Here is a 13,071-nt window from a genome sequence, read left to right as displayed (position 1 = left end):
TATCATATATTACACTGGGTGAATGTGCAGAATTTCTTACTGTTTGAACAGTTTTTATGTGAAGAATCTTGAGTAAACTTTTAATAGATTTACCAGTCCCATCTTTGTGTTGAAGATTTGCTGTTTGTCCCTTTCTTCCAGCAGTTACCCTTTCTGCAATGTACCTGTCAGGCCCGTTACTGAAATGGAGTGTAGTCAGCTTCAGTCTGCTTTCTCTTCTCTCTAAGCAGTGTCATGAGCCAGGTTTCATGACAATTTGACAGACTGGATGGCTGTGGCATTCTTGCAGACAGACAGCATTTGGGGTTATTTTAATAGTCAGTTTTCATTCTCTAAACCTGGACGGCCATTTTCACTAACAGTGTAATTTGGTGAAAATGACATTGCAACAACCTTAAGAATCATGAAACAAAACCAGAGAATGGAGCAAACCATGCTGGTGTGAAAAATAATCCTGCCTATGCTAATGGTACCCTCTTGTCCCTTTTAGAGGTTTTATCTTTTCTTTCTTTTTAAACCAGAAATTATATCTCGGTTTTACTGTGCAAGGAAGAAATCACCTGCCAGGAGATAGAATTTTACAGGCTCAGGAGCATCATTTCTCTGGTGTGTCTCCCAATAACAGCACGTATTTAACACAGTGAGAGCAGAATGTACGGCTGTGAAAACTGAAGTCTGCTATGGTAGCTGTGATAATGATTTTGTCTGGCAGGTTTGAAGCTATCTCAGTTGGCATCATGCAGATGAGATGCCTACAGGAATTAGAAGAGATCTGGATACTTGCGGTGTCATGTATGCAGAACAAGCCTACCCACCTACTCACTCATTATCATAAACTGTGACTCTTCCCTCTGGGTTTTCAAGCATGTTCACTGAATCATAGTCAATGTGGTTCAAATTTGGGTGTGTACCCACCTGTTTGCCCTTTTCTCCTCTGGAACAATCTCTTTTCTATCCCATCACCTTGGTTGCTGACTAGGCTGTAGGTTTCTTCAGTAGATTTCTAGTGTGCTGCCACAGTGGGGCTTGTGGGGCTTCGTGGTATCAGAGCTTCAGCCTGGCAGACAGATTGTGCAGGAGGTAGCAGTGGAGAGAGAAACCTGTGCTGTTGACACGAGCTTGTGAGCTGAAAATTAGGATGAGGTGCTTAGAGGTGATACTTTCAAGGATTATGTTTAACCATTTTTTTTCCCAATTTATAGTTAGTTACAGTTGTTTCATTTAAAAATTAAGATCTTGGAATTGAGGCAAGCTTAAATTTAGAGCAATGCAATGGCTCTGTCTTCTGTGGAGATATTGATTCACTGTCATTTTTGTAATATTTTTATCTTTTTCCCTTTACTGTGTCTTGCTAAGTCTCAGCTAAACCGCTAACTTGCATCAGCACTTTTACTGTGCTGAAACATTTCCTTTCATCTCCTGATTATCTTCATGGACATATTTTATCTATGCTTTGATATATTTTAAATTTTATATTGACATTAATTGTGGTTGCCATCAGCGTGTTAATTAATAAACTTTAAGATAAATCTAAGAACTTGCTCACTAGTGGATTTCCTCAAACATATTTTCTGTTCAGTTCTCAGTGTTTGTATTTTGTTTGACTTCCATACAATCCCACTTCACAAGCTTGTTATTGGTTAATACATTTTCCTTTTTTGGTGTTGGAATTATTATTTCTAGTACAAATATTTATATTAGGATCCATCAAGATTGTGTATTGTTTGAGGAAGAAGTTTAGGCAGAAAAAGTAACATCTCATAACTGATGATCAATCATGCTCTGTAACATATGCATAGTTGAAATTAATAGTGGGTCATCAATTCAAATTCTGAAAGTTGATTTTCTTTAAAGGCTCATTAAATTCTTTCACATGCTACATCTTGTTGTGGCAGCAAGAAATCTGGGTTTAATTCAGTGTGTTTGAGACTTTCTATGTTAATTTGAGTGAATTACTTAATGTATTTGAGCTGAGATGTCTTTGTGCTTGTTACCTGGGTCTAAGTGGGGAATTGACTTGGTGATAAAAGGACAGAAACACAGATGAGGAAGTGTGGATAAAGGGGAAAGGGACTTGTGTTTGGAAAACTTATATTCACACACACACACACCAACTTCATCAGATTTAGATCAATGGAAGAAAATCCTTTAAGAACTGTCACTGGCTGAAGTCTCTGAACCACTAACAGCTGTTCCTACATGCCTGCTCTTTTCTCAGGCTCTTCCCTATGCAGTCATTGGAAACAGGAGCACCACGTCTCTGCTCTGACCCGATGTGACTGTTTCCATATTGTATTACATATGGGACAGCTGCTCACCAACAATAGCAGGGTCCAGGAAGGAATTTTCCTGTAAAACCCTGTCACTAAGGCCATGTTAGATTTTGTACCTTATTCACAGCGTAAGGAAAAGGGAAGTTCTGCTAAGGCTAAGGTATTACGAGTTAGTAGAGGAACACTAGTGAGATTGGGTGCAGAGACTGCTGAAGACCTGCCCTCAGAGGTAACAAGTACACTCAATGTTTGGTTAACCCTGAACCATGGCAAGTGGAGGATAGTGGACTGACTCATCTTCACTTCTTAAAAATGGGAAAGACCTTGAGACCCAGCATATGGGGATTTAATTTTTTTTTTTGCTATCCCCTCAGTGACTTAGTTGGACCAATGGGACTGGGGACTCCAGGATTGGGAGTGTTGGTGACAGCAGAAGCTGTCATGCTAATGAGGTGGATGGATGCATCCTGGATGTTCTAAACAAAGTAGCCTCTTGCTTAGTCTAACACCAGGTGTTCCTAACTATCCTATCTTTTCAGCCAATACCATTCGGAATGTTTAACCTCACAGTTCTGTTCACACAGCTGAATACACTATTTCACTTAATTGTATATCTTCTGCTTTCCCCTCAGAATTATGGTTTGGAGACTGAAAACCTGAGAACTCTTGTATCTTCTTCTTTCCCCTCAGAATTATGGTTTGGAGACTGAAAACCTGAGAACTCTGTCTCACAAGCTGAATGCCTCAGCAAAAAACCTTCAGAACTTTATAACGGGTAGAAGGAGGAGTGGCCATTATGATGGCAGGGCCTCCAGACGACTGCCAAATGATTTTCTTACCTCTGTAGTTGACCTGATTGGTGCTGCCAAGAACTTACTAGCCTGGCTGGACAGGTAACTTAATATTCCTTGATCCTTTATGCACGAGAATAATTCTTTGGGTTGTTTTCTATTTGTTCTTTCTTTTTCTCTTGTACCTTTTTATTTTAATATTAAATGGCAGGAGTTCTGGAATTCTGGCTCTAAATTTTCTTTTGCAAATTTCTCAAATATTGGAGCCAAAAGGTAGTACCCTTTTCTTTCAGGAAGATGTTAAATTTTTCTCAGATTTTTTTTTCTCTGATTCTTTTCAGTCTGATAGTATTTTGTGTGAAATGAATACTTTTGTGCTATTCCAAGTTGGCATCTCACTGCCACAAGTGGTAACATCGTTGGTAATTTAAGAAAGAAGGGTAAGGAAGAAAAGATTGTGGTGTTTGAACTGTCCTTCAGCCATCAAAAAGACACAAAAAAGCTGGAGTTGATCAAATAAATTAAGAATATTAAAAATAAATTATAGTACTTGCTCAATTTGAAAATTAAATTTTCTTAATAGAGTTTTTATCAGTAGTGGGACTGAGGTATTAAGTACAGTTGTGGTGTTGGTTAATGGTCAACAACCAACCGCTTCTTTTCTTCCATTTATGAAGTGAAAGTTTGATTAAAAGTATCTCTCTGAATAAATATAATTAAAATATTGACTGTGGAAAGACAGAGACCAAAACGTAAAATAGTGTCAGAGTATTTGTGTTCTGTTTCTTTTTCTTTGGTGTTATAGCAACAGATAGCTTTATCTTGAATCTGAATGCTCTTGAATGCATAAATGGCACCTCAGAAATCACAGTGAGAGTGAATCACCCTTCTTTACAAGATTTGTATAATTCCGGTGACATCTTCCTAACCTAATGCCTGCAGTCATATTCTCTCGGGCTATGACCTTGTCAGTTCGTATAAATTCAAATGGGGTCGGATTCAGATAGAATTTGGAAAGTCTGAAGAAAATCTAAGCGTGCAGGAAGCTGTTAGTGACTAAGTAAGCTTTACTTTGCTCTCTGAATTAAGGTGTTAACTGTTGCTGAAAAGTGTTGTCATGCCATGGATGCTGTCTTTTTAATGAGCCGTACAAAGGAAATCTGGGCTACTTACAATTATTTGGAAGCTTCTATTTCCACTTTGCACAAGAACAATAAGTTTCTGCTTTATTTCTTGTTTCAAAGGCATATTTCACAAAAGTTGTGCAACTTGCTGATGGAGATTGTCACGATTAGAAGTTTCACATTTCCATGGTGTAGAACTGATCTCTATATTACATATATCTGCTTATACTGTAAACAGGACTTATAATCCTTAATGCTGTCTAAACCTGTCCTTCCTTTGTCACAGGTCTCCATTTGTCAGTGTGACAGAATACTCACTGTTGAAAAACAACATTGTTCAACTGTGCCTGGAACTCACAACCATTGTGCAACAGGTAGGAGCAGTTATCTTCTGCTCTGAGTCCTCTTCATACTGTTGCTTAAAAATTGCAAACTTTGCTAAGGTTTTACTTCACCAGAAAAATTGTTTTAGGATTATCTCTCTGTTCTTTGCATAGTCTCTTTGTCTGGGAGTGATGGGAAGATTTTTGGACTTTGGTTATCCTCATATGCCTGGATAGACTGAAGACGAGTGTGATGTTGAAAATAATACACTTTGCTTTTGAGTAGACAGTTTAATGTGAGGTTATCTACCACCATCTATGTGTTAAACAAAAGAACAAAGTCACAGTGGGAAACAGCTTAACTACTGCTGACAGTTTCTTACAGATTAAAATATGAATGACTAAAAATCTTTCAGGGACAAGTTCTTACTACAATACATACAAGTATATCCAGAACTTGTACTGTGGCTTCTTCACTTAAAGGAGAGCCAGTTACATGAAAGTTGTTTAGTGCTTAATGTGAAATATTCATAACATTAAACAAACCAAGTGTGGAACAACTAATGGTAGTAGTATCATCATCACTGACATCCATTACTTCATTGTAATATAGCACAGTCCACATGTACATGAAATTAATTTACCTGGTCTGCAGTGCTACATAGTGTACAAACAATAATAGTCTCTGAGATTGTCTGTCCCTGAGGTGACACACAGGTACAGAAAAACTGGAAGTAGACTGGACAGTGGGCAGAAAGAGTGAGTAGAAATTAGTTTTACAAATATCTGTAGTGAGCTTATCTTGTGAGTACATAAAAATACTGATGAGACAAAATAGTGTTATTGAAATAGGTGGAGAGGTTAGAGAAAAGGCCGGGCTGTCTTGGGATGAAGCAAAAGAGAAAGATGAAAGTACTGTAGGAGGGAAAGGAAGAATAAAACTTAGCAAAAGTTGTAGATTTTTAAGCCCCTTAAACTGGCCCTGCCTCCAACAAACAGGGCTGCACTGCCTGCCTCTGTCCTGTGCTGGCACAGTTTTCCATGTAACCTCACAGTAGAGCAATCCTAGAACTCATTTAAATTAAGAGGCTTTCTGGAGTAGTGGCGTTCTGCAATTTATTTTTTTTTTTCCCCCCTTTTCCTCTACAGTTCTGTTTTAGTTCTTGGAAAAAACCAAAAACAACCCCAAACAACTAAGGCTGATAAATATAAGTCTTTGTATTTTGTACTATTATCCTTCATTTATAAGATTCAGCTTTATTCCTTTTAGAAATTTTGTCCCTTTTGTATTTTTTCCAGTGTAAAAAAAGATCCTTTTTCTCTTTTCTTGGTTTAAAAATTCCTATGTAGGCATTTAATTATTTATGTATCTTTATTAAGCTTTCTCTTACAAGGTGTTTATAGCACTAGGCTATTTTTGATTTACAGACTAAGCAAAATGAATTTCTCCACAGTATAAAAAGTTTGGGTTCTGATTTTGCCCTTCAGCTGATACTGCACTTTGTTTGTGTGAGTTTGATTTTTCCCTGTGGTCTAGGTGAAAATAGTATAATTTTGAACTGCTGTCTCTGTTTCTGTTTTTCATTTCACTGCTTTTGGCAGATGAAATTCACTTCTCCTCTGCCAGCAGTAGTTTGATTATTTTTTTTCAATTCAACTCCACTCCCAATGCTGTTCTCCTTCTGACAACTTAAAAAGAATCTATCTTTTAGCATAAATGCCAAGACATTCCAAGATGAAAAATGTTTAGGTAGTTCTTCAGGTCACTTACTAATCAAGTTTTGTCTTTTCCTTGTCTTATTGTCAGATCTAGGTTGTTTGATAGCCATTAAGATCTTTTTACATATATTAAACTTAGCACCAGAAAAAGGAGATAAAATCATTCATAGGGAGACAGTTTTGCTGTTACTAAATCTGAGGAAAATTGATCTTAATGTGTGAAAGCGGAAATGTCTCACCTAAACCAGAATTGCAGTCATAACTGTAGGCTAAAATATTAATTGAAAGGCATAACTAATAGAAACCTAGATCTCAGATCCTCTCAGATACCCCTTGTTTTATGAATGATATAAATTTTAGATATCTAATATAGTCAGTGTGGAAATAGTAGTCAAGGCTGTGCATTTGGCACATTAAGTGAGGAATGTCTCCAACCTGAAGATTTATTCTGTGCAAAATGAACATGCTTTGTGTGCGTAACCTAAAGCTGCCACTCAGGCTGAAATTCCTTCTAGATAGGGGGCATTACTATGTAATGTTAGTTGAATATAAACACTGCTTATGAATCTTCTTGCTAGGATGTATCTGAGTGACATACCCTTAGATCTAATAAGGAAGTAGATTTTTTAGCTTTTAAGTCATATTCTTTGTATAAGTGTGAAAATGAAACCTTCATTCAAAATGTAAACCAAACAGATGGACTGCAATGTTGGGTATTGTTATTTACATACCACGTCAATGCTATGATGAATAAGCAGTCACTCATTTATTCATAAACAGTGTTTTCTCATACTGGTCATAAGATCGTTGATCTTTATTCTCTAGTTTTAGAGGAGTTTTATACCTGCCCATTTATACTTGGCAATGTATTTTATTCTGCTCTCTTTTCTTATCCCTCACAATCTCACCTTCACTAAAATAAGTAGGGAAACGATAAAAGACTAGCATTATGCAGAAAGCTGCAGAAACATCCTGATTTTGAGGTGCTGTGTCCCATCAAAATGTGTTGATTATAATGTCCAAAAAAAGCACGTTAGATCAGAGTATTGCAAGTGTCTGAGCTCTCTGTTGACTTCATTTTGAAGTATAGCTCTAGCTGCAAGGTAGACTAGCTCTCATTTTCGCTCTGAAAATGAATCCACCAGCCTAACTTAACTGAATTTGGATTTGGTCATGCTATAGTGTCAAGGCTACCCTGGGGGAAAGATAACTGGAATAAATGGGGAAGAATAGGTTTGGAATTTTGTTCATAAAATATAGCCATTGGTTAATTTTTCATTGAGTAGAGAGTTCACTAGTTCTAGTAGAAGTTGGTTTTCTCTTTTTTTTTTTTTTTCCTGATTATGTCGAAGATGTTCAAACCTGTGCTGGATACTTTTGACATAAGCATTAAACTGCATGAACAAATGTTCTCGAAACAAAAAGTTTGTCTGTGTCTTACCAGAGAATATCAGCACAGATCAGCTTAATTTTTTTCCAACAAAGGCCAAACAAAATTTTGCTTGTTCTCCCCTTTATTAACGTTAGTTAACCTCAATGAGATAAATTCAGAGACCATAGCACTGATTTTTACCCTGGTTTTAGTCAAATACTTTGCGTTCAGGATGATGCATGTGGTTTTTTTTAAAGCTATGTGGTTCATACTGCAATTGATAGAAATGGTTGCCAGGACCTGGTGTAACTCTTAAGTTAGCCCTCCTCTGAGCTGGTAGTTGGGCTAGATATCCTCCAGGGATCCCTTCCACCTGAACTATCCTGTGATTCAGCAACTGCCATTAAAAACGTGGGTGTTATTTTCAGGTTGAACTTTGCAGACTTCAGCTTTCAGCCCCTCAATCTTATTTTGCTTGCATTTTCTAAAGAACATTTTGTTATCAAACATCTGTTCGCTGTTTTCTAAATATAAATTATGATCAAGTCTTTACCTTAATTAAACCAAGTAAAATAAGTTACATTGGTGTATATTTGCCAAATTTCAAAGCAATCTTGTTCTTTTTAGTGTATGAATTCCAGAAGAGCATTTGATTTTATGTATGCAAGTAGTATATGTTTAAATATCATTTTGTCATATCCACCTTTCCAAGGCTGCAGTAGATCTTTACTGCAGTGTTATATCGGGAAATGCCATTCAACTGACAAACAAAACAAGGTTTTAAGTTCTCTTCTGAGCTGCTCCTTTATAGGGACTCTTTCTTTTCAGTGTTTGCTTAACGCATGCTGGTTTACTGTACTAAATTAATGAACTAAATATTTTACATGTATTAGTATTTTTATGTGTTAGTTAACTGTCCTCAAGACTTTTCATAGAACATTATTCATTTTAGCTGCAAATTTCAATAGTACTTGCATTTTTTTCTTTCAGAATTATAAACTAGAATTATTAATATAATGTGGGTGAGCACAAGCCCTACTGACCTTTTCTCTTTATGAATACTCAAAAGAATGCTGCTTTAGTTTATCAGAGTTATGAGGGTGTACTGTACCTTTGAAAAGTAGGGTGTTCTGAAAAATACAGAAGCTGGCTGTATGTAAGCAGTACATAATACTGCTGCCGGGAATATTTTTGTAATTCCTGTATTTTACAATTTTACTGAGGGGAAATAGAATGTAGCTACTAGTTTTTAAGAGTTTTTTAAACTCTTCAGAAAAAATATTTTTAACATGTTATCCTCCTTATGGATGTGTAGAAATAATGTAATTATAACTATTATTTATTTTCTAAGAAAAATAAATCAACATTCTATAAATGGTAGTCCCTGGAAGATTTTTTTTTTAATGAGGTCCCTAGGGCATTGCTATGTATCAGAGAAAAATAAATCAGAAGAATATTGTGACCTACATATCTTAATATTGTAGTATAATATTGCAAGTGCTTTTAACCTCTCAGTTAAACTCGTCTGATGTATTTTTTTAAAAAAAGAGTCAATATGCATCTATGTTGGAAGGAGTCCCAAAGCCATTAACATTTTTAATGCTAATATAATCTTGAATGTGCAACATAAGTATAGCTAACATTAATTCTGCTCTACAAACCAGTGAAATTTCAGTTTTACTACTCACAAGTCCTCTATTTTTTGACCTGAAGTAATTAAGTTTGTTCAGAATGAAGCTCATATTGTACTTCTAGCACAGAAATTAAAGAAATAATTTTAAAAGGAGCGTTAGCTCTGAAGTTAAGTTGCAAACCCTGCTGTGATCATTTTGTCGTCTTGGTATTTGGAGGGTTAAAAGGAGATGGTGGATGTGCTGTTTGAAGTGTTTAAAATTTGTAGGAAAAACTGCCTTGGGCATTGCCAAGCAAACTGACTAAATTAATTCTTTTTTTTTTTTTTGTGCTATAGAAAATAACAGTGTGAATACAGAAGAAACATCAAAGGGATACTTGACCATGAAATGCTAATATAAATTCTTCTCTGTGTTCCTTGGTACTCACAATCTTCTGATTTTAACTTTCTTGTTCTGTAACAAAATTCTTTAATCTGAATTCACTTAAAAATTCATTCCAGTCCTCCAAAATAAACGTAACCCTTAGAGCTGAGGGTGTGACAGTTCCCTGTTCCCAGGGCTGAGTGCTCTGCAGCAGCCTTGGATGGGCTGAGGGACAAGGTCCCCAAAGCAGCACCCAAGGAAGAAGGTTTGAGAGCTGGACATGGCCTCGGCGGACGGGACATAGCTGAGGGGTTTTGCTGCTGGACAAGAGCAGAGATCTGCCAATGAGCTGCTGTTTCTCTCACAAAGAGCAATATTTCTCTCACAGGCTAAGCTGATCATATAACTAATTTGCTTCTAGAGCAAATGGAGTGAGGATGTTGGAATTATTTCATGGGAAGTTTATTGCTAACATGTTCACATCCAGGAATGAGGAAAAGTTGAGAATTATAGGGAATCATAAGTTACTTGATGGAATCTTTTAAGTATATCAGTAAGTTAAATTTTATTTGAAAACTTTTTCAAGGAAAAGAGACAAGAAAACAAGACAGGGGTTTTTGGTTTGTTGGGTTTTTTTACTTGTCATATCCTTATCTTCAAAAATATGTCCTGAAATCCTTATCTTGCTTTGTGGAAAGCTTTTTTTCCAATGTAACATAGCATTTGGAGAAGTATTTAGCAATTTCCCAACATGATTTTCCTGTTGTTAACCACTAATTCACTTAAATGTAAATAACCAGTGCCAGGATGACATTATAGACAAGGTTCCTACGCCAAACAAGGCCCCTGCAAGGTGAGGATCCCACCTGCCTGGTCCTCAGCAGGTTTTGTGGCAAGCTCCTCGCTCCCTCCCTCACAGGGCTCCGGGGCTCCCGCCAACCTCAGGCTGGGGCTGTCAGTCTCCCGGAGCTCAGGGAGATGCCGGGATACCACAGAAATATTTTCTCCTCAGATTTTGTGACAGAAAATCATCCCTTTGATGACTGGTCAGTGCCGCAGGCTGGTGTTCACCGTGTAGGAGTGCGGTGGGCAGGGGCTGAGGGGTGATGGAGCCTGGCCGTGGAGGCTGTGCCCCTGCCTGCGGCTGGCCTCAGAGCTGACCAAGATTTTGAGGCACTCTAATCTCACTCTGTCTGGCAAACTTGAGGTTTTTTGTATGTTTATGGGGTTTTTTAATTCTATGTTTTAGTAAAATACAGTTTGATAGCCTGTGTGGCGATTTGGAGTGCTGACAGGCAGGAGGAGAGCGGGGTAGAGCTGCCTCAGGGCGCTTGGGCCCGCTCCTGCAGGAAAGGGTTAATTACTGTCTTGTCATCACTGTGTCTTGTTTTATAGAGGAACATACTGAGGAAATCTTCAAAACATTAAAAAGCAGTAGATCTCTTTTAGGAATTTGTGTGCTTGCTTTCATGAAGTAAAAGTAATATCACTAAATCAAAATGCAAGTTAAGGGAGTAATGACTCGAGCTATGTAGTGAGAAGATTTATTGTTCTTAAAATGATAACTAAAATAGGAAAATGACTAGCTCGAGGAGTTACAGGTCTTAAGCAAATAAAGAAGTTGACCAGGAATATGTTTTTTTCAAGCCTAATTTAAAGTGGTTAATGAGAATGTTGTGTATTGGAAAGCTGGGATGGAGTTGTTCTTTGGGAGGCCTTAAAGCAGTGGAACCCCCTGCAAATCCCTGGACCTGTGCTAAACATGAGCAAGGCCATGTCCTTTCTCATTCTGTTCTGGTGTGACTTGTGCCTTCCCAAGTCCAAAGCTAGAGCAGTTAGGTGACCTCTCAAGAGATGGGACCGAACTAGACTGATAGTGTGAACACACCATGTTTAACCTCTTCAGCATTGTACTTGTCAAAATATTCTTTGTTTACTCTTCCTTTCCATGCTTATAGTAACCCAGTCTACCTAGTGGTAGGTCTGACACAACTGCCTGCACCCCACACAACTTGTAGAACAGCTAACAAACATTCTGCCTCATTTAAGGTTAGGCAATGTATCTCTCTCTGTGCATCATTGAATTTCTGACATGCCAGATGAATCATAATCAATTACTTTTTTCTCACTATCACGAATCTATCCCCTCTGCCTTATGTCTATATTGTTGCTAGTATTAAGCAGGAGAGTTTAATGACTGTTAAAGGGAAGAATAGATCCCTCAGGTTAAACAGCCACAAGAGAAGTCAAGATTTAAGACTGTAAAGTAACCTTTTGGACATGAGAAAACCCAAGAGATCGTTTGTCTTTACAGGTACATCTGTAAGAAATAGTTATCAGCATAAAGCATTCTTTTCTTAATAGGAAATTTAAAATAATGTGTATTAATTTATTTTGTTTTCTTTTACTGAAGGATTGTACGGTGTATGAAACAGAAAATAAAATTCTTCATGTGGTAAGTATTCTAAGTATTCTGCTTTGGTATTTTCTAATCCTACCCCATCCACTTAAATGATTTAAAAAAAAAAAGTTACCATAGGAAAATAAAATTCCTTACTATTTGACATAACTTCTGATTAATTATATCAGTTGATAAAAGTTAAAGTTTTCATAAATCAGATCAAATAGTTTAAAAGTTACAATTTATTTTCAAGACCAGCAAGAGGGAGATATCAGCTTATGTGTTTTGTGACCTCTGAAACAAACTTAGTGCAAGTTAGTTTTGCCTCCTACCAGCCAGTTTAATGACTGCCCTAGCATTCTAGATTTAATACTCCAAAATGGAGGGGGGGTTGCATCAAAGTGAAGAAAATGAGACTCTAACCAAACAATATTAATAAAATATTTTTTCACCTAAGAAAATGTTTCCAGTTTCTCTGAAGACTGGAGGCTTATGGAAGTAGCATCATTCACTTAAGAACCTGGTGCATTACCAGCTTCACTGGTTGTCAGACTGAGCACTTCGTGCTTTCAGCACAAAAAAAATCTGATGAAGGGGAATGGAAGAATCTTATACAAAGTTATTAATTAGATATTTGCCTTTAAGTTCAAATACTTTCTATTTCCCTCATACTTGCACCAAAAGCTTATACCGACACTGAGGTAGAGTTAAAACCTATGGTGAAAGGGAAATCTCAAAGGATTTACAAGTTCAGATAAGCTTTTGACAAGCTGTAACCAAGTGCCTGCAAGTGCCTAACTTTTTTTTTTTTTTTAAAGCCTTTTACACATACTCTGCTTCCAGCAAGGATTAAAATTTGTTGTAAAACATTGATGTGCTGTTAAATTCAGAAAGCATGCAGTGACTTTTAGAAAAAAGCTTACTATTGCAAACCCAATTCTGAAAAGAAGTTCTAAAAGCACTTGAAATCTTATGGGATTTGGAGTCTATATATATATATATACACATTTTTTTAACCCACAGTTCTAACTGTATATGACTTCTAGAAATATATCTTTAGCAGGAGTGTTA

At 36.9% G+C, this 13,071-nt stretch overlaps 1 protein-coding gene across 1 annotated transcript in view; it reads left to right on the top strand.

Moving 5' to 3' along the window:
* The window catches only part of LOC104527821 (connector enhancer of kinase suppressor of ras 2), a 128,527-nt gene that overhangs the window by 33,006 nt on the left and 82,450 nt on the right, over nt 1-13,071 (top strand). The window contains exons 3-5 of the mRNA XM_029085877.1: nt 2,964-3,166; nt 4,475-4,562; nt 12,013-12,054. Coding sequence (XP_028941710.1) covers nt 2,964-3,166; nt 4,475-4,562; nt 12,013-12,054 — 333 coding nt within the window. The remainder of the gene's footprint in view (nt 1-2,963; nt 3,167-4,474; nt 4,563-12,012; nt 12,055-13,071) is intronic.

The sequence above is a fragment of the Antrostomus carolinensis genome, unplaced genomic scaffold (genome assembly GCF_000700745.2).
Source record: "Antrostomus carolinensis isolate BGI_N321 unplaced genomic scaffold, ASM70074v2 scaffold7217, whole genome shotgun sequence".
In the NCBI taxonomy this organism is placed as follows: Eukaryota; Metazoa; Chordata; class Aves; order Caprimulgiformes; family Caprimulgidae; genus Antrostomus; species Antrostomus carolinensis.
Note: the sequence above shows the minus strand (reverse complement) of the source record. Positions and strands in the feature narration are given on the sequence as shown.